At 39.6% G+C, this 23,671-nt stretch overlaps 2 protein-coding genes and 1 long non-coding RNA gene across 3 annotated transcripts in view; 1 reads left to right on the forward strand and 2 right to left on the reverse strand.

Annotated features, from left to right (window-relative positions):
- LOC134820871 (uncharacterized) overlaps positions 1-23,671 on the forward strand; it is a 1,079,557-nt gene that overhangs the window by 598,657 nt on the left and 457,229 nt on the right. The gene's annotated exons all lie outside the window — the stretch shown is intronic.
- The window catches only part of LOC134820887 (uncharacterized), a 507,687-nt gene that overhangs the window by 197,311 nt on the left and 286,705 nt on the right, over positions 1-23,671 (reverse strand). The window lies entirely within an intron of this gene.
- Positions 196-22,708, reverse strand: LOC134820864 (uncharacterized). The gene is made up of 28 exons (XM_063831507.1): positions 22,550-22,708; positions 22,005-22,322; positions 21,493-21,834; positions 20,948-21,265; positions 20,436-20,777; positions 19,891-20,208; positions 19,379-19,720; positions 18,834-19,151; positions 14,969-15,271; positions 14,335-14,451; positions 13,775-14,115; positions 13,500-13,656; positions 13,186-13,292; positions 12,820-13,024; positions 11,767-12,678; positions 11,532-11,634; positions 11,058-11,406; positions 10,734-10,850; positions 10,003-10,589; positions 9,359-9,797; positions 7,698-7,791; positions 7,294-7,401; positions 7,009-7,148; positions 6,676-6,799; positions 1,864-2,035; positions 1,512-1,582; positions 1,272-1,365; positions 196-929 (listed from the first exon to the last, which is right to left on the reverse strand). The coding sequence occupies exons 9-28, from the start codon at positions 15,258-15,260 to the stop codon at positions 890-892; spliced, it is 4,569 nt and encodes a 1,522-aa protein (XP_063687577.1). The 5' UTR covers positions 15,261-15,271; positions 18,834-19,151; positions 19,379-19,720; positions 19,891-20,208; positions 20,436-20,777; positions 20,948-21,265; positions 21,493-21,834; positions 22,005-22,322; positions 22,550-22,708; the 3' UTR covers positions 196-889.

A 23,671-nucleotide genomic window follows, 5' to 3' on the forward strand; every position in this document is an offset into this window, starting at 1 on the left:
TTCCTCTGCGCGAAGTTCTTATCACTTCTTTGTTTTTGCTTTCTTACATTTGCACTTGACATGGCTGTATAAAGATAGAGGAAGTTGGTATTATTTTTCACTTGGGTTAGGCCTATAGGGTTTGCTACATGGTCTTCATGTCAAAAACCGCGTCAATGATTGATGATGTTCAGGTAATAAAATAAACTCGGTATGTTGGAAACAGAAAGTTATTGCAGTGTTGGTAAATTAGTACAAAAAACACACTCCAGGGCATAAGATATAATCATAAATTTAAAATATTGTAATCTCAGGTCCTGATCAGCACTTTATCAGTTTATGCAGCAGCCAATTCAAGACTCTCTTTATCAGTAATATCAGCATAAAATTAAATCTCAACTCTCTGAGGTTTATTTCGAACAATGAACATGACAAAGCTTCATAACAGCTATCAGCTATACCACCAACCTATATAATTATACAAATTCTAGTTCAGCTTTACAATCATATAAATCTGAAAACAATCTGCAAAGTATATAAACGTAAAATCAATCTAATTACGATATAAATATATATAAACGATCAGTGATATTTATAATTGATCAAAAACAATGAGTTCTGATTTCTGATCAGATATGATCAGAATATGGATTATTATCTAATTTCTTGAGAAATGTAAGATTAATTAATAGAATTCTAATACTTATTTCAGAACAAGAACCTAACAAAGTGAAAAAAGTAATTTACAAGCATACAGTCTTGTAGAAATCAAATCATAGACATCTCAGATAGTCGACAAAAAGTTTCTTTTGCTTCAAGCAGTCATTTATAAAAATCAGAGAGCGAAGACTTCTTTCTCAAAGTTACTTAGTAACCGTCACGGGTATACTTTACAAATTTTGTGATTTTTCTAGGGTGTAGAAACATCTTCTGACCTTCGTTTTCTTAATCTGAAAAACGGAAAAATCAATAAAACTACTAATAGTAATATTATATAATTGCCATTAAATTAGGGTACATACACTATGAATCTTAATATGCCCAGATCGCGACAGAAATTATTTTGCTAGTGCAGTCTACAAGTATACATGGCGATTGTCATGGCATAATATGTTCACACAGAGTGAACTGTTTCTCTAGCTTATATTGAAGTGCACCCAATTAAATTCGTAGACCCAATAGTTAAATTCTAAACAATATGTTTGCCATAGATCATGAATAATTGGTCGCCACTCCCCATCATAAATAAAATTAAAACCAATGCATCGCAATTAAGAAGAATGTAAAATCACCTGACTACAAGGAAGGAAAGTAGAGCAGTGATAGCTACCACGGTCGCCACCCCAACGGTTGTAGCTGCTAGGTGGTGGACTGACTCAGAATCATCTGTACAGATACACGTTAATCATAAAATATGGTTATTATAAATATATGTTAGTGGGGAAGACTGGGGAATCAGCAAAATAAGAAGTCTCACTTTGTATTTGGCAAGGAAGCAATTTGATTTTACCAGCTCAATTTCAGTCAATTACCTGTAGATATGGATGAATTATCATTACTTTGCTCAAAGTCGTAGTCGGGATCATCAACACCTCGTCTTCGTCTGATAAATATCATAAAATTAAGATTTTTACCGATTACGAGTATAATTTCTCAATATCTGATTCTGAATCTCTCAATATTTTCCATATCTTCCATATCTTCCATGTTTCTCAATATCTCTCAATATTTCTTAAAGTTAATATCTCTCAATATCTTTCGTAGAATATTATGGTTAATATTAAGAAAGAATACGGTCCCTTCACTAAATAAATGTACAATGACTGTATATTATAAAAATATAATAACTATTTTAATATAAATAATAACTTTTTTAATAAGTACCTTTTATTATAATCGTTTGAACAGCTCCAGAACTGAATTTTGCCTTTAATTGCTATGAGAGGATCTCTCTCAGCGGGAGTCCAAACACCAGGTGTCAAGTTAACAAAGTACTCTAAAATCACCTTGCCGTCCTCGTAACGACAATCTGTTTTGTCTGTATCCAGAGTACACGCTGTGAGGGGAGTGTTTTGTAGTAAGCGGTACAATGATGGTTCATAGATGTTCACTTAAAGTCACGTGAGTGCCTTCGCTTGGCACTTTATCAAGTTTATTGTGCATATTTAGATATAAGTAAGGCCCCTTCCAGCCATTGCCACTGCGAATTTAACCTAAAACCTGCCCAGTTAATAGCGAAGACTGCGAAATTACCACTCCTGCCTAGTAATCTAATTTACCCTGTCCAGATCAGCAGTATATTACACTAAATCCGCAGGTTTTCTCTTAATTTTTTATGTCAAAACCTGCCTAATTAACTAGTGATCCTGCATCAACAGCGCAGGTATTTGTTATTTGGCAGGTTTTCTATTAACTTGGCAGGATTTGCTATAAAATTATCAATCCTTTCCGGATGGATTACGGCAGTGGTAAAGTTAAATCGGCAGGTTTTCCATTAACTTGGCAGGATTTTTTATAAAATTATCAATCCTTGCCGGATAGATTACGGCAGTGATAAAGTTAAATCGGCAGGTTTTCCATTAACTTTGCAGGATTTGTTATAAAATTATCAATCCATGCCAAATAGATTATAATGCTATAATCTTATTATGGCAGCGTTAAATTTATAAATTGGCAGGTTTCTTTTATCTTTCTTTTAAGTTCTTAAGTTATTTGGAATTTTGCTTATTTGGCACCAAAACTAAAAGTCAATAAAACCGAGTTGATTAGCGCAGTCAAGAAATTGGCCGGAGTTGATAAAAAGCTGACAACCATGGCACTGAATCTCCAAATGAGAGGTATAGTACGCTATATACTTATATAGTACGGTACCGCAACAATTGACCCCCTCCCCCCCCCCCCCCCCCCCCCCCTGACAAATGACCCCCTGATGCAATCTACCCCCGACAATTGACCCCCCATGTAATTACACTGGGGTCAATTCAGGGTTAGGGTCAGGGTTAGGGTTAGGGTCAGGGTTAGGGTCAGGGTTAGGGTCAGGGTTAGGGTCAGGGTCAGGGTTAGGGTCAGGGTTAGGGTCAGGGTTAGGGTCAGGGTTAGGGTCAGGGTTAGGGTCAGGGTTAGGGTCAGGGTTAGGGTCAGGGTCAGGGTTAGGGTTAGGGTTAGGGTTAGGGTCAGGGTCAGGGTTAGGGTCAGGGTTAGGGTTACTGGGTAACACGACTCCTGTCAGCGACATCTGTCCGACAGCGACATCTGTCCGACTCAGGGTACCAGAAAAAACGACATTTGTCCGAAATTGTGATCTGATTTCAATACAACACATTTCCAATTAGAGACGTGATCTGAACTGTTAATTTGAATACGTAACATTGCCAATTTGAGATATGATCTGAGCCATAGTGTACTACTAGTTTATTTTCGACCTAGGCAGGCAGGCATGAAGCAACTGCGTTGTGAATGGCGAGCTGATCGTAGTCCATGAGAATGTATTGTGGTTGGTAGCCCCAAGGCCTCAGAAGCCCAGGTGTCTATCTCCTCGAACATGTTGCGGTAGAGGGTCGTCGATTTTCCAGGAATGAGTCCTTAGAAGAGGGGGAGGTGCCAGCCGTCAGGGAAGAGTCCGTGGACTGTGAAGAGCTGATGGAAGAGATTAGGTGCGGATTTGAAGGTACCGTTGGGCGTTGACTACGCAATGCTCCGCGTCCACCATATGATCTGCGTTCTTAGGAGTCCCCCAAAGGAATGATCGACGAGTCTGTTCGTCCCATCCAGAGTCCCAGAGCATCATTGGACTGTTGTCGGTAGAGAGGATTTAGTTTGCAGGAATGGATAGCGTTTCCAGATCTCTCGGGTCTGTTTGCTGCAGATCTGGGTCTGTTTACTGAAGATTGGTTGCCATTGTGGATTGCGATAACTGATCTCCATACGGCTGCTATCCTATATGTACTCATGTAGGCTGTGTCCTGTGATGTGATCGACAGCTTGTTAGTGTACGGCTAGCACAATCCTGTCCTTAAATAGTCAATCACGTATCGATGGATCAGATCTCAATGGATCAAATCAGCATTCGAACAATGGGAGCAACGTCACGAAATTACCCGTGAGTTTGTGAAATACGAATGTGAACCGAAATTACAATATGATCCGAAATTCGGACAGATGTCGCAAAAAACGACTCCTGTCCGACAGCGAAATCTGTCCGAAATCCCCAATTCGGCTGTCGGACAGATGTCGCTGTCGGACAGATGTCGCCCAATCGGGTTACTGTTAGGGTTAGTATAATAAATATATTTGTTTGGTCAATTGTCGGGGGGGGGGGGGGGGGGGGGGGTCAATTTTCAAGTATTATATCACTTGCACCGTTTAGCTCCACGTGGTTTCTTAAGCTTAAATACTTAACTGTCCTGTCAAGATAAAGTAAATCACTATCACCTCTCATTCTTAATAAGTTAGTAAGCAAGCATCTGATCATTTTAAAACAGTCACCTCCCAATTTAGCAAGTTCTTACATCTATATTACAGTCTACACCCTTCAATAATGAGATAATATGTTTGGCCGGTAGAGGGTCCGCAGTAGTCCCATTACAGCATTACCTCATTACCTTAGCATTGCTGTACAGTGTACAACTACTATAAGAGTATAAGATATACATCCTTCACCAAAACTGGTTTGTCCGCTTTCTATTACTAATTTTCCGCTGAAAGTGCCACATCAGTGATCAATTAATATTGGTAAATAGCAATAATTTGAGTTATAGGTTGACCTCCCACTTAGAGCATATGTGGGAGGTCAACCTATAAATTATAGTACGAGCTATTTCCAATTCGTGAATACGAATTTCGATTAAGGTCCAACTTATTAAGTGTCACTTTAACGTGTGACAAATTTCCGATCAAATATCTCATAATCTGAAAATAACTGCATATTTAGAACTATTATATTAATTGTAATTGAAGATTCTTTCAGAATCACTTCATTCACTAAATCTTACAATGTGAACAATGAACAGGTAGAGGCACTGCAACTGAAAAAGTGCTGTCCTCACTACTTAAGAACATAGCAATCTAATCTAAAAATGGCAACCTATTAAGAACTGAAGTTAAGCAAACAGTTATTTTCCAATAATCGGTTTTTATACAGGGTGGGCCAAAAGTCAGTGTGCAAACGTTGGGTCTTATACCTCCGCTGAGTTTTATATTTGAGAGCTGTTGCTTTGCAGATGGCATACTGTACTTACTGGTTCGAGGATTCCGTCGTCAAAATTTGAAAATTCGAATATTTTAGACTACGCCCATTCAATATTAAAACACCTATATTGTTTTCTCTGAAAATCCTGAACGCCTAATTTTTTTAGAGACGGTAGATTATCAAATGTTGCATATGATCTAAAAAAATGAGGCAAAACGGATTAGAAATGACGAAGTTAACAAGCATTTTGTGTATCTCGTTAACAAATTGACTGGGTGATTATGTGACACCGTGACACGACACCTTAATTGGGCACCCTTAACAATTCCCATAATGTTTAACGGGGTAGTTAACGGGGTCACCTTATCACGTGATTAGGTAAACCAATCACCTGATCACACGTAATGAACAAGCTTGTTATGCTTCATATCTCGGTCATCTGAGAAGCTAGAACTCTCATTCTTTCAGGGCAAACGTAATTCGAATGGCCAAACACAATTCAATAACATTTAGCTTGATCCGATTATCCAACTATCAAAAAAATGTGAAAATGAACCTCCATTTGAAAAAAATGAACGCGAATATTTTTCGAGTTGACAAATTCCTCGAACCAGTGGTGGTACTAAGTCATACCAGAAGGAAGTATTTCAATTGGGCACTCAGTGACTGAGCTATTAAGGCCAACGTTTGCACACTGACTTTTGGCCCACCCTGTACTTTTATACTCAAACTTATCATAGACCCCGTGTTGGTAACAGTGGATAATATGCAGTGGCGAAACGTACCTAAGAGGCCGCAGCTGCAACCCCCCCCCCATCCCCTTCCGCATAGCAGGGGTTGCCGGAGTGTCGGGCGGTCGTTTCGCCACTGACTAGTGACTGCATGTATAAAAGTATAAACTATAGAGCCACGTAGGCATGTAGCATTCTGTACTTCTGTAGCTTTGCACAAACCAAGTCTCAGTCCTACACCCTACCTACTTACCTAGTAATAAGGTTATACGATCATTACCGTATTCCACATTGTACACTCAAATTATCCAAAACCCCTGCCAATATAGGTTTAATCACGCCACAAGTTGATTCAAATTATCTCAACTTACGCAGGATTTGCGTTAAATCTGCAGCATTCGACTTTATATTTAACGGAAAACCTGCCAAAATAGAGCAAACCTGCCGAGAGTAGGTGAAAGGTGAGGCAGGTTTTGTGTTAATTTTGCAGGCTTTTCTATAAATCAACAACTCGATTAAATAATTACGTGAGATAAATCTCTGCACGAATACGATAAATAGGCAGGTTTTCGGTTAATTTTGCAGGAATCATTTTAAGACTTCAAATTGATTATCAGTCTTAATGTAAAACCTGCCAAATTAGGTGGCAGGTGGCAATGGCTGGAAGGGGCCTTAAGTATATGCGCCATAAAACACGCGAATGTACCAGTTTTAATATCATCGTCAACAGTCACCACGATGATTTTATAAACTCGTAAAACTACATAAAACACTTACTTCCGTCACCCAAACACGTAACTTGATGTCTAAAACCACAAGCACTATCGTCCGGTGAGTTCAGTTTTTCTTTCATACTTGCAATCGAATATTCACCAGTTGCTTCAGCAGTGCAAGGCGCTGGCTGAAATATATACTGTTAAAGTTGTGACAGGTATATATCTACAACGAGTACACTTTTCTTTGGCGAAAAAGCGGCTTATTGTTATATATAGAAAAAGCGGCCTATTTACAAGCCTCTTTTTGTTACCTGCGAAAACTTTACAAATAAATGGAACGTAATAAATACTAAATAAAGCATATAAACAGATTAACAAATAAACAACTAAGTACCTGCTCTGCGCTGTTTGCAACACCCATCTTCTGTATTCCCGTGCCAGTGGACAATGGGTTTGTTTCTTTGCACCGGGCAAGGGAGTTGTCATACTTTCCAGTCTCCTTGGTGCAAGTTATTGCTGCAGCCGAGCCGGACGCTGGAAAATGAGGTAAAAAGATTAAGTTTTGGTTATGATACCACAATAATAGAACACAGGCAATGTTCTAAAAATAACATTAATCTGATGTGTAATTATGCTTATTTTCAACAGATTGTGTAAAAAGTTTAGTAATAATACTCACGGGTAACTAATTCAAATCTAGCTTGGTCTGAGTTAACAGGGCAGGTTATAGTCTGCTTCAGAGAACCATCACCAAGATCTTCCTGTGCTATTGTCGCTCCATTTCCATCTGTATGGGAGGGTAGGTGAGTTTTGAAGTAAGAATTAAAATTTTTTGCAGATCTGGACTCAGATGCATGTTGCTGGGTTTATGTTGTTCTGCTCTGAACCTGGAACCCTTCAACCCTTAACTTGACTTAACCCCAATCGTAGATCTACCTCGGTACAAGTATTAAAGTTACCTAAAATCTTGGCAAAAATTCGGTCCAGAGAAAACAAAACCATAGCGTTATTAAATCCAATGCTTGCAGGGCGATTGTTGATATATCATTTTCAAAAAAGTTATATGATCTAGGGGGAGTATACCTGGATTTAATGATTTCCATGTGACATCAGCACAATTGAAATATGTTGTGACTGTCAATTCTTTCTCCGTTTTCTGAGCTGATCCGTAGTCAGCCTGAAATAATATGGCGAATCTCGATAAGAAAAATGGATACAAAGTGCTGAACTGCATTGTTTTATCAATCACGATTTATGCATTTTTAATAAATTATATTGATTGTTTACAAAAATATTGTAGTTGTAGTACCATACAGTATGGTCTATACTTAATTGGTATTTGACCGTTGTCCACTTCAAATTTTATAATGTTATTAATTCAATCTTTTCACAAATCTTTAATAAATTTTCTTTGAAATTTATTAAAGATCTGTAGTCGTTTTACATTTGGTTGCAATTAGCGAGCTCTGTTATCAGCTGAATTGTAACTTGCAATAAGAAGTGCTCGTCTTTTAGTGTGATCGTTGTGTAGCCTGTATACATTATACAAGATCTGTACATTGGAATATACACGATGCAACACTCATACCATGAACATACGAAGCATTTGATTGATGACTCCGATAATGAAGATCTGTTTAATGCCAGGCATGCAGATCAGGGAGCGACTAGCGAGAGCTACAAACAGTGTTTTTAATGAAATGTGCCACGAACTGGATGTTGAAACTGATCGCTTGTTCAGGTATTAAAAAACCTGAACAAGCGATCAGTTTCAAAAGAAAAACTGTGTGATTGGCTGCAAACTGTTTGTTTCATTCTGAATCGTTATGCAGCCCCTCATTTGTAAATGGTTGCGGAGAGAGTAGATAAACAAAACATTTCATTAATCGCGGAGCAAAAAACTATCATTGATTTGTAGAAGAAGCTCATTGAAAAGAAGGACGAAGAACTCAAGTCAGTCCAAACAACAGTGCAGACAGAAATGAAATCATATTCTTCTGCCCTGAAGAAGACTTGTGCTGCTGCTCTTACGCCAAAGAAGATATGTACTGCAGTTAAGACAATAGCTGAAAAGGATGAAAGAAGCAGAAACGTCGTTATCTATGGAATAAGTGAATCCGACGGTGAGAAGTTAGAAAAAAAAGTTGCTGAAGTTCTTGGTGAGATAAACGAGAAACCTTCATTTCGTGACTGTTGTAGTAAATGTAGAGTTGGTCTGAAGAGAGCCGACACATCACGACCTACTAAGCTATCTCTGAATAGCTCTGATATGGTTGCTCAGGTGCTGAGAAAAGCTAAACTTCTTCGCACAAAAGGGGGCTATAAAAGTATCTACATTTGCCCGGGCAGATCAGTGGAAGAAAGGAGAGCTTTCAAGAAGCTCTGGGAGGAATTGAAAGAGAAGAGGTAAGCAGAGCTAACAGAGTTCATTCCATAAGGAACAATATGATTGTCAGCTTCGATAAGAACAGTGTATCAGCCTCGTTTGAAGAAATTTGAACTGTTTCACATTCTTCACCACACATTTATTTGTTCACAATTTTGTTTCACATTTTTGTTATCATATCGGGGCCATGTAATTGCAGGCACATACCACATATCACTGTGCAGTACCGTGTTTGGTCTCCCGTCAGATTTTACAGACGGGGGCAATAATTTATTCGAGTTTATTTTATACGTTATAATTGCTGTACTCTGTAAAGTTTGAAAAGTAATAAACATTTTTTTTTAAATTGTCTTCTTACCAGACAGTTGACAACTTGTCCATTTCTCATCGCGTTAACCCTGAGAGTCTCTGTAGTGTATTCCGCAGTGTGTACTGAATCGACTGAAGTAACAGTTGCAGCCTTCACCAACTTAAAGAAGGTAGTGTCGAAATTGTTCTTCCCGCGGGTTGTGAAAGAGAAAGTAGGAGCAGTTTCTCCGGTTGCAGTACAGGTTAGAGTGATGGTTTCTCCAACCAGTGGGTCGGATTTAGAGGAAGTGAAGGATGTGATGGAAGCGATCTTCATGGTCAATTCTCCTGAAGTGACTGTACCTCCGTAGAAGTTGTTGGCTGCATCTGTTTGGTAGGCGATGTTACATCTTACTTTCAGATCGTTATCACCTTCCTCCAGGTTATTGAGAGACATAGGAGACAAACTTACTCCATCATCGCTTCTCATCGTTGTCTTAACCACGAATCTGGCGGTAAGTTTAAGATTTAGTTTTCGAATAAAATACACGAATTTCCATTCGGGAAGGTTTAAACTTAAGTTCAGCGACCACTCGCTTCAGCTTAGATTATGTAAGCAAACAAGCCACAACGCAGGGAGTTTATACCCCTAGAATTCAGCTGCTATCTTATTTAATGAAGTTTAAATGGTCATATTTCCAAGCATGCGCTCACCGAGAATTTGAAGCAGTTGATTTCCAAGATGTGTCTGAAGTGTCGAAAAACTCCCAACTTATTTGAGCATCGGTGTATGTCTTCTGCTTGTTGACCAAATACGGATCGCCGTTCGCGTTTGCTTTGAGCAAAGCATCTGAATAACATTTAAACTCCGCTACGTTACCAGCGAGGCCCCACACAGTTTCTGTTGAGCTCGTTATATCCAAAACAGATAAGAACACGTTACCTGATTCCACTCCGTTTTCACCCCAAGCTGCTTTGCAATAATACTCAATACCGTGCTCTGCAGCGGTGACACCAGCAATGGTCAATATTCCAGTGGTAGTCACAATGTCACCAGATGTAGCTTCAGTCACAACAACTGTACCAACTGACTCATCACTTATTGTCTTGTGGAAGGTGATTAACGCTGCGCTGTCACCGGAAGTTTTACAAGTGAACTTAGCCTCTCCTCCCTTGGCCACGTTGGTTGTTTCGGGTGGAGAAGAGATTTCTCGTACTGTTAGTGTGGCGGCTGCGGACTTTATGGATATTGTTCCCCATTTTATGGAACAGATATACTCTCCTGCTGCGTCCGAGTTTACCTGTAAAGTTAACAATTCAAATATCAGCAAAGGCTTAGTGATAATCCAGCTTTTAAATGCGTCTGAAAGTACGTCAAAGAAACCTCTGAAACGACAAATACTTTAAACAGCTATCTCAGATATCACTTGAAGGATTTGACTAACACTTCCGATGGTGAGGGTGGTTGAGATTTCATTTGCAACCGAGCTGTCGGATGCCTTTGTTCCATCGATTACTCTCTCATTTTGGTCATTGTACACATCTCCATTTCCTATCATCGGCTGCGATTATGGGATTAATTTGAGTGAGAAAAGTATTAGTGAAGGCACCGGATTTTATTTGTTGCAGTCACTTTAATATACCGCTAACATGAAACATGAGTTTGCCCATTAGATGTGATCAGTACTTCGGTAAACAATTTACATCAGATTTACGACGAGATTCGATATTTTCAGTTTTATTGTTGGTAAGATAATGTCAAAACTTACCCTAGCAACAGAATCCCCAGCACTTTTGAAAGACCACGTGATTTCGTTGTAATCAGCTCCGAATGGATTAGGGAACACGCATTCAAACACATGGCTTGCACCACCATAAGCGGTGGCACTAGCAGGGTTTGTTATCGGAGCTGCCGCTATGATTGACACGGCAACCGGTTCCGAGTCAAAAGTTTCCTCGGTAGGGCAGAAGTCGTCGTATTGCACCGCACGACACGTGTATGACCCTGCGCTGTCGTCAGCGATGTCAAAAGTTATTTTGGAAACCAAGTCGTCTGATTCTGACACTTTTATTCGTTCGTAATCTTGCTCCTCGATCAGCTTGACCGCTCCCTTGTACCTAAAATTAAGAAAATGGATGGAATGTTATAGCACATCGGAGGACGAACATATTGAAACCTGAAATTTGAATCAAATTTAAATTATGAAGGATCTGAATAGTTCTGAAACAAGTTCTACACTAACCAGTCCAAGGACCGTGCACCAGAGGCAACAGTACAAGTCAGAGTTATAGAAGACTGGACGATGAGATTTGCATTTAGACCAGCTGATGATTCGATGACAGCCTCTGAATTAAAGTTTGTTATTACTGCGCTAAGATCATTCAAGGTTAATAAGCAAGCTTAATGCTTAATTTCTGGAGTCAACATTTTGCGGAGAAGCAAATGGAAATTATATAAACATTTCAGTGTTTACTTACTCCTTGCAGTTAGTCTCTGAATGAACTCCACAGTCTTCCCTCCTGTTAAAGTGAAGGTACACTTGTACGAACCACTGGACGCTTCACTTACACTAGATACAGCGTAACTACCCGTTTGGGAACCTGCCGTACTGGCATCCCCTCCAGCGCTGAATTCAGCCAATACTCCAGCAACAACTGAGTCGTCTGGTAGAGTAAAGGAAACAGCAGTGGCAGCACTACTACCATGGTAAGCACAGGTAAGGGTCTTGCTGGTTTCGGTTCGGATGTCCACAAACTCACATTCATTGTTGGTAATTTTAGCAGACACGACCTCTATTGTTGATTGCACATTATTACCGTCCCCAAAAATGAAGCTACAGATGTAACTATCCTCGTCAGCAAAATCGAAGCTTTTTATAGTTATGTTGCTGAAAAACTTTACGCTACTTTCCAGTTGTTTGGTATTCGTGTTTTCTATCTTAGTGGATCCATCGAACACGATATTATCGCCACCTTTAGTCCATGTCACTCCAGAGGGAACCTTTTCACCTTCCATAAGGCATCTGGCAGAAAGTTCATCACCAGTTACAACTATGGTGGATTCAGCAGTGCCCGCTCTGTCGACTGATGATGATTTTCGCACCACAACCTCCGTGCTTGCTCGCAGACTGTCCCCGTCTGTGAACGACAGAACACAGCTGTACGACCCCGCATTTTCAGGAGGAGTAACGTCAGTAATTGTCAGAGTGTACTGCTGAGCATTGCTCTGCAGGGAACCAGGGTTGATGGTGATAGCATCATCAGCAGCATCTTCCAGTTTCTGGCTATTATAGTACCACTCCATGGTGCCACTCGTTGTACCCTCGTAGTTGCACGTGATCTTTATTGAACCGTCAGTGCTGTATACCGTTGTAGAGGGAGTGGTCAGTACTGAAATTGTTTCAATTTGTAATATGATTGAATTGTTTTAACTTTTAAAGCAGAAAATTCTGGAACGATATAGAAATTATAAAAATCATGACAAGGATCACAACTCATGAGGAACGCTATGTTAAATACAGAATTACTTACATCGAACAGAGACTACCATTGTTGACTTAGGATTGAAATTTTCGGTGGTCCATTTGCAGGTGTAGTCGCCACTGTCAGTAACTTCAACATTCTCTACAGTGATAACGCTAGTCTTCGTTCTGGAGGCCTCATTGAAGTTGCCAGTGGTAATGGTGTACTTAGCATCACTATTGCTGATTAGGTTTTCAGCATCGTCTGTTGAACTCTGAGATCGTAGCTCTTTATGGTCATGGTTTTAACGATTCAATGAAACAAAAACAAAAACAAAAGAAAAAGTAGTTTTTTCACAAGATATCTTCCCAAGATATTTTAGATTTTCAGTTTATTTCGGTTTAATTATAAATTAATATCGGCGTATTCATTTACCCTGAACCATTCGATCTTCTGCGGGTCATCCAAACCGTTGTACACGCATGAGAACTGGACAGTTTTCTCGTGGACGAAATATGGTGTTGCTGGTTCGAAACTTGCAGCTGAAAATCACATCACTTAGCAGTGAAATTATTGGATGTATATCGAAATATATATGTCAATTTGATTGTTTTCAATCGAACAATTGAAAACAATCAAATTTGCGGGCAAACGATCCGTTTCATATGTATAAAACAATACCAATATATAAATATGATGTTTAGCAACATGATGGATAGATGTTTGAATATCACTGATAATCAACTTACAGAGCTTGTTAAGAGTTGTGACGACATTAACGGGGGTTTCGTTTTCCACAAACACAACTGAGCAGGTGTACTTTCCTTGATCCCCAAACGTCATCTTTTTAACAGTCAGCGTGTGGGTGTAAGTAATGCCTTCTGTTATACTGTCTGCGATTTCTGTCTGAAAGTTGGGTCATTTCGTTAAACTAAAAGTTGGAAGATATCAAAAAAGATAATCAAAATCATGCTCAAAAATCGTTCATTGAGATCATTAATTCTCGGCTATCTATGGCAGTTACCTCATCAGGTTGGTTGGTGATAGCATCACCCCTTTCGTTAGACCACGTGACAGAGTGTGGGGGTGAATCACCCCACACCACACAACTTATTACTCCGTCTCCAGAGGAACCGGTGCTGAACGTGTACTCATCCACGGCTACTCCAACGGCGTTAACGTCAGACGTCGACTCGATCGACTTTCCATTTAAGCCACTCCAGGTAGCGATACATTTGAACTGAGCGTCGAAAGTTGGTTTGTTGGTTGTTATTGTCAACTTGCTGATCTTGGTGGTGGTGGAGCTGCTGTCTGACTCATCTGTTAGGGTCACGTGCTTTACCTCATCATCTACTAGTACATTTCCTGTTGAGTAGTGGTATCGTTCTTTAGTGTGTAATTTCAATTAGCACGAGAAAAAGAATACTTGCATTTCAGCGTTGACAAAACTGACTGGTCATAAATTTTATGTATCGTTCGTATCACATTCAGAGGAGCGAGTTGCAAGGTGTAAATTACAAAGGGACGAGTTGCAATGTGTACATTACATTGAATGTGAGCAACAGGAGATCGTTAGAAACAAACCTATCTTCCAAGACAACGTAAGTAATCCCTTGTCTTCGCCCAAAGCAGAGCACAAGAATTCTTTCGGGATGTCAGCGTTGCGGAATGTTGTTGAGGCTGGAAGGCTCTCAACAAACTCTGGGATGGGCATTAAGGTTACTAAATACTAGCAGGAACCCGTATAATATAACCCTAAACGGTGTCAAGACTCAAAATACTAAAATAATTATTACCTATTTAATCGGCGTTTTTGACACCACTTGGGGGCCCAAATTTTCGGCTCTAAAATCATTATTCCTTGGCCAATTTTTTATTTTTTCATGCTGATTTGAAGGCCATTAAAGCATTTGACCCAGCCAAAAAAGTTCCAGTTGTATATCTTTTACAGTTTTTGCGGAAAGTCGCGTTAAAGTTGATGCCGTGGTGTCAGTAAAATGGCACAGATATATATATATATCGTCTCGCTTTATATATAGTAAGATAAACAACTTCTTAAGATTAGGTTCAATACAGCTATGAAAATAAATTCATATTTACTTATTTATGATTAAAATCTTCAAGTTAAATGAGAGTTAGATATCACTAAATCTGCAGCAATATCGAAGCATAAACTTAAATGAGACAATGAATAAGAGAAGAAAACAAATAGAAAAACCTCTCTTGTAGATGTTGGTTGTAACCGTGTCGAAGGTTGAATCAGTGGCGTCTCCGAAAGACACTGTTCCTCGAACTGTGAACGGCGACATAGATATTTCAAACCCGCTCATATCGAACGCCAGATTAAAGGTCTTTTTGGACCCAGACCATGCCGATGAAATTGTTGGGGTCAAATGGGGATTATCTTGAGAACTGTACGCCTGTCCTCCAATGAACCAAATTATTTGTGGCTCATAACGTCCTTCCACTGTCACCGCTATACTCGTGGGACTGTAGTACACAGTATCCATTGTAGATAGCGCTGCAATTAGAGGTTATAAAAACAAAGATACATTTAAAATAAATGTAAATATCGAGTTAACAAGGGTATTCCACACTTTTACGATATCCACCATGATTGAAATGTCAAATGTAGCTACTACATCTCTCATAAGAGGATCGTGCATGACGTATGCTTAAAATGCCCCCTCCAAATACCATAGCCGGCAAATTGATAAACTATCGGTGGTCACATAACGCACGGTTAACGCACGGTTAACGCACGGTTAACGCACGGTTAACGCACGGTTAACGCACGGTTAACGCACGGTTAACGCACGGTTAACGCACACTTAGATGTGTTAAAATATTATTACATGTAATTGTAACCAGGAGTCGACCGGGATCGGAATTTTGTCCCAGCCGGGACCGGGATGAAACTGAAATCACAGCCGGAACCGGGATCAGCTTAATCCCGGCTGGGACCGGGACAGGGAACGGGATTTTCACGATATTTCTATGTTCAAATGGAACATATTAAGCAACCTTCGTATAAAGGGTCTATTGACCAATTATATTACATCTTCGGATTTAGATGGGCCTGAAATCTAATCAATCCTTCGAGATTCGATTTTCATTTCGATTAACCCATTAGGGACGATAGGGTCGTTTACGACCCACCTTTTCTAGAGGCTATAGAGGACAAACCAAAATACTAAACGCCACGAATCTTTCGCACATATGCTCAAAATTTATTGGGCTACATTATTGACTTTCCAATCGAGACTCAATTAATCACTAACAATTAAATAATTAGACTAATTAGTCATCATAATTGGAAAATATTTCACTTAACTTCTTGCCTTGATTGGGACATTAAAACTTTATGTAGGCTTATTTTTTTGAGAACAAAATAGTTGCGGGCAACGATTTCCTTGGCACAAATGAAAAACCCGTGATAATCAAATGTTCACAAACAGAGCTAGACGCTGTTTACTAACTGCGGTCGCATACGACCCACTCGTCCGGGTCGCAAACGACCCATCACGGTTTTTCGGCTATTACTTCTGAAACAAAGACGTTAGGATAAAATAAAAACTGTAGCATAAGTTAAAAACATATAGTCAATACTGTGTGACTCTAACTTTTCAAATATAGAGAATTTGGGTCATTAACGACCCACTCGGCTAACTTGCTTATTACTACATATGTCCATGTAACTTCTTGAATTCAGCCTAAAACATTTCATCATAAGTGCAAAATCGCCTCTCAGCAAGTGATTATCATCATAAACTGCGAAAAATCGGTTAAATGGGTCATTAGCGACCCACTAGGACCACAAAATTGATTAATTAAATATAATGTTGTCAAACTTTTACAAATATTAGTATAAAAACATATTATATCTTGGTCATTACTCCTGTACGTTGATTTAACTTTTAAAATCGATCAACTGGGTCAATAACGACCCACTCGGAAGTTGAACCACTTCATTAATTATCATGCTGTTCCACCATCAAGAAAGACACTCGTAGGTCTTAATTCCAGACAAACCACGGTGGCTGACAACTAGCCCTTCTGAGATCCAGGGCCAACTGAACGGCAGTCATCACTCATCAAAGAGCTGCGAGAATAACACGACTGTATATGCCTGGAGTTGCGTCCTGACTATGGTGTGTGGAAATCTGTACCGAAAGGACCGTGGCCGTGTCGCAAAAGAAAAGGAGATCGGCCCTCGTTCCTAACTTGCTAGGTAATAGCCATGCTGTTGTTGTTGCTTATTAGATTCTGTTACCTTTTTCGTCAATTTCGAATCTTGGTAAACGACCTGCTACAACTCACCGCTTGAGACCCAGGGTCCCACGGTGTTCAGATCATGTCACTCAAGAAAAATCCCCTGAACGAAGTTTACGAGATATCCTGTAACCTTGGGTAAATACTGAAAGAAGAGCGGTCAAATTGCATATTCTAATCCAACATGCCAATCTGTTTGACATTCCTAGAAAGTACAAGAATAACTAAACAACTGCTGCATTCAGATGGCTAAATCTACAGCTCTGTGAAGAAGGACAAGGAAAAAGCCCCCCCCCCCCCCCCATCTGGCTGGCGGTGCTGCAACCTGCAATCTCTCAGACAACTACTTCGTTGTGGGTAACAACCCCGCAACAACGAGGCAGCTTTCAAAACGAAACCAAGTATTACGTAATCGGCCGAGAGGGAGGGGGGTTTCCAAATGATTAAGCTTGTGTAATTTTGACATAATAGCTATATGGTGGGGTGTGGGGGGGGGCCGGGGCTTAAAATTGTCCAATAAGTGATTACGTAATATTATGTCAATGTGAACGGCCCCTAAGAAGTAAAGAAAGGAAGCTGTGAAATGAGTAGATGCAGCCATCTGAAATCTGAATCCAGCAGTTGTATAGTTCTTCTTGGACTTTTTAGGAATCGGGAAAAGATAGGCAAGTTGTTTGTTGTCTCACGACATTACGGTCGTGTACTAACAGCTGATAAACTCACCTACCTATCAATCCAATTCTGCCCATTATTCGTCAGTGATTGGGTGACGTGATCTGCAGATCACTTTGAGACTCCAGATCTCAGGAGGACTAGTGGTCATCCACCCGTGGTTTGCGTGGAATTAAGACCTACGAGTGTCTTTCTTGGTGGTGGAACAGCATGATACTGATAATTAATGACGTGGCTCAACTTCCGAGTGGGTCGTTATTGACCCAGTTGATCGATTTTAAAAGTTAAATCAACGTACAGGAGTAATGACCAAGATATAACATGTTTTTATACTAATATTTGTAATAGTTTGACAACATTATATTTAATTAATCAATTTTGTGGTCCTACTGGGTCGCTAATGACCCATTTAACTGATTTTTCGCAGTTTATGATGATAATCACTTGCTGAGAGGCGATTTTGCACTTATGATGAAATGTTTTAGGCTGAATTCAAGAAGTTACATGGACAAATGTAGTAATAAGCAAGTGAGCCGAGTGGGTCGTTAATGACCCAAATTCTCTATTTTTGAAAAGTTAGAGTCACACAGTATTGACTATATGTTTTTAACTTATGCTACAGTTTTTATTTTATCCTAACGTCTTTGTTTCAGAAGTAATAGCCGAAAAACCGTGATGGGTCGTTTGCGACCCGGACGAGTGGGTCGTATGCGACCATAGCTGTATCTTTTAAAGTAAACGAGATACAGATTAGCTTTTTTGGATATCTCATTTTTGCTGTAATGTGACCTAGCGTGTTAAACGGCATCAAAATCGGCAAACTTTAAAACTCGTCGTCCCTAATGGGTTAAGTCGATTCTTACAGGTCGTTTCATTTGTCTAAGTCAAAGTAATAAAATATGAATCGGAACATAAATTGGATTAAAAAGATCGGCCAGGACTGGAAAAAAATCCCGGCCGGGACCGGGAAAAAACACCAAATGCCAGAAGGTATCCCGGCTTCACCAGGATCCCGGTCAAAGCTTTGGTTATAGCTAATATAACCTATTCCTAAATCAAGATAGATTACTGCTGCAAAATTCGAATAAGACAGCTCGTTATACACATTGTGGTTCTCAAAATGTATCAATATTACTCACTGAAAACGTTAGAGTTTACATCAGTCGTATGTGGAGACGCTGATGTTTTTCCATGCTCCTCAGATTGAATGACACAGGTGAAAACAGCATCAACCGTGTTTTCACCAGCAGGTACGGTCAGAATTGTAGTTTGACTGTTTGTACTAGAATCGTAACTTCCAGCGGCAATCTGATAACCTCCAGTATCGTGAGTTATAGCACCACCCGAACTAGGTTTCTGCCATGTTACCGCCTCCAGCTGCTTAGTCAAACCACCTACTACACAAGATATTGTAGCTTCTGTGCTTGCCAGCACTTCACTACCCTTAGCTTCTACACCTGAAACAATCAGTCATTTAAAATAAGCCCGCAATAAAAAATATCAATAGTATTATTATACAGGAACTGAATCATTGAACTTTCTAAACTAAATTCACTGGATCCTATGATGTGTTGCATTTTGTTTTAACAGTAGGATGTAACAAGTTATCTTAGATATAAAGTTAAAACAGCAGACCATCATTTATGGGGAGTTATAAATACCCACCAAGTCCTAAGAAACTTACCGAAAGTAAGGAAGCTGACAACAATGTCTTTGAAAGTAGATGTTGCTGAATCCGAATATTCTTTAGATTCTGCAGCACATGTGTATGTCACGGGTGACCCATTTGCACCGCCAGCTACACTTGTAAGAGTGTCAACATCAATGGTCAGCGTTGATGTCTGAATTTTGGTACCAGAGTCAGCTGATCCCTGTGCGATGGTGTACCCTCCACTACCAGTTGCTATATCATTCTCACCATTATCCTTCCACGACACAGTGACATCTGTAGCCACATCTCCGATGTTACAAGTCAGTGTCTGAGCCACAGCGGTGGTGGCTTGTTTAGGAGTAACTGGATCGACGGCTGAAATAATTTGATTCTTTCAAACTCACAAAACATTTGATATGTTAAAATATCATTACATGTAGTTGTAACTAAAATAGCCTAAATCAAGAAAGATTACTGCTGCAAAATTCGAATAAGACAGCTCGTTATACACATTGTGGTTCTCAAAATGTATCAATATTACTCACTGAAAACGTTAGAGTTTACATCAGTCGTATGTGGAGACGCTGATGTTTTTCCATGCTCCTCAGATTGAATGACACAGGTGAAAACAGCATCAACCGTGTTTTCACCAGCAGGTACGGTCAGAATTGTAGTTTGACTGTTTGTACTAGAATCGTAACTTCCAGCGGCAATCTGATAACCTCCAGTATCGTGAGTTATAGCACCACCCGAACTAGGTTTCTGCCATGTTACCGCCTCCAGCTGCTTAGTCAAACCACCTACTACACAAGATATTGTAGCTTCTGTGCTTGCCAGCACTTCACTACCCTTAGCTTCTACACCTGAAACAATCAGTCATTTAAAATAAGCCCGCAATAAAAAATATCAATAGTATTATTATACAGGAACTGAATCATTGAACTTTCTAAACTAAATTCACTGGATCCTATGATGTGTTGCATTTTGTTTTAACAGTAGGATGTAACAAGTTATCTTAGATATAAAGTTAAAACAGCAGACCATCATTTATGGGGAGTTATAAATACCCACCAAGTCCTAAGAAACTTACCGAAAGTAAGGAAGCTGACAACAATGTCTTTGAAAGTAGATGTTGCTGAATCCGAATATTCTTTAGATTCTGCAGCACATGTGTATGTCACGGGTGACCCATTTGCACCGCCAGCTACACTTGTAAGAGTGTCAACATCAATGGTCAGCGTTGATGTCTGAATTTTGGTACCAGAGTCAGCTGATCCCTGTGCGATGGTGTACCCTCCACTACCAGTTGCTATATCATTCTCACCATTATCCTTCCACGACACAGTGACATCTGTAGCCACATCTCCGATGTTACAAGTCAGTGTCTGAGCCACAGCGGTGGTGGCTTGTTTAGGAGTAACTGGATCGACGGCTGAAATAATTTGATTCTTTCAAACTCACAAAACATTTGATATGTTAAAATATCATTACATGTAGTTGTAACTAAAATAGCCTAAATCAAGAAAGATTACTGCTGCAAAATTCGAATAAGACAGCTCGTTATACACATTGTGGTTCTCAAAATGTATCAATATTACTCACTGAAAACGTTAGAGTTTACATCAGTCGTATGTGGAGACGCTGATGTTTTTCCATGCTCCTCAGATTGAATGACACAGGTGAAAACAGCATCAACCGTGTTTTCACCAGCAGGTACGGTCAGAATTGTAGTTTGACTGTTTGTACTAGAATCGTAACTTCCAGCGGCAATCTGATAACCTCCAGTATCGTGAGTTATAGCACCACCCGAACTAGGTTTCTGCCATGTTACCGCCTCCAGCTGCTTAGTCAAACCACCTACTACACAAGATATTGTAGCTTCTGTGCTTGCCAGCACTTCACTACCCTTAGCTTCTACACCTGAAACAATCAGTCATTTAAAATAAGCCCGCAATAAAAAATATCAATAGTATTATTATACAGGAACTGAATCATTGAACTTTCTAAACTAAATTCACTGGATCCTATGATGTGTTGCATTTTGTTTTAACAGTAGGATGTAACAAGTTATCTTAGATATAAAGTTAAAACAGCAGACCATCATTTATGGGGAGTTATAAATACCCACCAAGTCCTAAGAAACTTACCGAAAGTAAGGAAGCTGACAACAATGTCTTTGAAAGTAGATGTTGCTGAATCCGAATATTCTTTAGATTCTGCAGCACATGTGTATGTCACGGGTGACCCATTTGCACCGCCAGCTACACTTGTAAGAGTGTCAACATCAATGGTCAGCGTTGATGTCTGAATTTTGGTACCAGAGTCAGCTGATCCCTGTGCGATGGTGTACCCTCCACTACCAGTTGCTATATCATTCTCACCATTATCCTTCCACGACACAGTGACATCTGTAGCCACATCTCCGATGTTACAAGTCAGTGTCTGAGCCACAGCGGTGGTGGCTTGTTTAGGAGTAACTGGATCGACGGCTGAAATAATTTGATTCTTTCAAACTCACAAAACATTTGATATGTTAAAATATCATTACATGTAGTTGTAACTAAAATAGCCTAAATCAAGAAAGATTACTGCTGCAAAATTCGAATAAGACAGCTCGTTATACACATTGTGGTTCTCAAAATGTATCAATATTACTCACTGAAAACGTTAGAGTTTACATCAGTCGTATGTGGAGACGCTGATGTTTTTCCATGCTCCTCAGATTGAATGACACAGGTGAAAACAGCATCAACCGTGTTTTCACCAGCAGGTACGGTCAGAATTGTAGTTTGACTGTTTGTACTAGAATCGTAACTTCCAGCGGCAATCTGATAACCTCCAGTATCGTGAGTTATAGCACCACCCGAACTAGGTTTCTGCCATGTTACCGCCTCCAGCTGCTTAGTCAAACCACCTACTACACAAGATATTGTAGCTTCTGTGCTTGCCAGCACTTCACTACCCTTAGCTTCTACACCTGAAACAATCAGTCATTTAAAATAAGCCCGCAATAAAAAATATCAATAGTATTATTATACAGGAACTGAATCATTGAACTTTCTAAACTAAATTCACTGGATCCTATGATGTGTTGCATTTTGTTTTAACAGTAGGATGTAACAAGTTATCTTAGATATAAAGTTAAAACAGCAGACCATCATTTATGGGGAGTTATAAATACCCACCAAGTCCTAAGAAACTTACCGAAAGTAAGGAAGCTGACAACAATGTCTTTGAAAGTAGATGTTGCTGAATCCGAATATTCTTTAGATTCTGCAGCACATGTGTATGTCACGGGTGACCCATTTGCACCGCCAGCTACACTTGTAAGAGTGTCAACATCAATGGTCAGCGTTGATGTCTGAATTTGGTACCAGAGTCAGCTGATCCCTGTGCGATGGTGTACCCTCCACTACCAGTTGCTATATCATTCTCACCATTATCCTTCCACGACACAGTGACATCTGTAGCCACATCTCCGATGTTACAAGTCAGTGTCTGAGCCACAGCGGTGGTGGCTTGTTTAGGAGTAACTGGATCGACGGCTGAAATAATTTGATTCTTTCAAACTCACAAAACATTTGATATGTTAAAATATCATTACATGTAGTTGTAACTAAAATAGCCTAAATCAAGAAAGATTACTGCTGCAAAATTCGAATAAGACAGCTCGTTATACACATTGTGGTTCTCAAAATGTATCAATATTACTCACTGAAAACGTTAGAGTTTACATCAGTCGTATGTGGAGACGCTGATGTTTTTCCATGCTCCTCAGATTGAATGACACAGGTGAAAACAGCATCAACCGTGTTTTCACCAGCAGGTACGGTCAGAATTGTAGTTTGACTGTTTGTACTAGAATCGTAACTTCCAGCGGCAATCTGATAACCTCCAGTATCGTGAGTTATAGCACCACCCGAACTAGGTTTCTGCCATGTTACCGCCTCCAGCTGCTTAGTCAAACCACCTACTACACAAGATATTGTAGCTTCTGTGCTTGCCAGCACTTCACTACCCTTAGCTTCTACACCTGAAACAATCAGTCATTTAAAATAAGCCCGCAATACAAAATATCAATAGTATTATTATACAGGAACTGAATCATTGAACTTTCTAAACTAAATTCACTGGATCCTATGATGTGTTGCATTTTGTTTTAACAGTAGGATGTAACAAGTTATCTTAGATATAAAGTTAAAACAGCAGACCATCATTTATGGGGAGTTATAAATACCCACCAAGTCCTAAGAAACTTACCGAAAGTAAGGAAGCTGACAACAATGTCTTTGAAAGTAGATGTTGCTGAATCCGAATATTCTTTAG

The sequence above is a fragment of the Bolinopsis microptera genome, chromosome 9 (genome assembly GCF_026151205.1).
Source record: "Bolinopsis microptera isolate Bmic1 chromosome 9, MBARI_Bmic_1.0, whole genome shotgun sequence".
NCBI lineage: Eukaryota > Metazoa > Ctenophora > Tentaculata > Lobata > Bolinopsidae > Bolinopsis > Bolinopsis microptera.

Coding starts and splice junctions, on each gene's coding strand:
- LOC134820864 (XM_063831507.1), bottom strand. CDS start 15,260: ATGGATACTGTGTACTACAGTCCCACGAGTATAGCGGTGACAGTGGAA. Junction 13,657..13,774: donor TCACCAACCAACCTGATGAG/GTAACTGCCATA, acceptor CCCAACTTTCAG/ACAGAAATCGCAGACAGTAT. Junction 13,025..13,185: donor AGAAGATCGAATGGTTCAGG/GTAAATGAATAC, acceptor CTACGATCTCAG/AGTTCAACAGACGATGCTGA.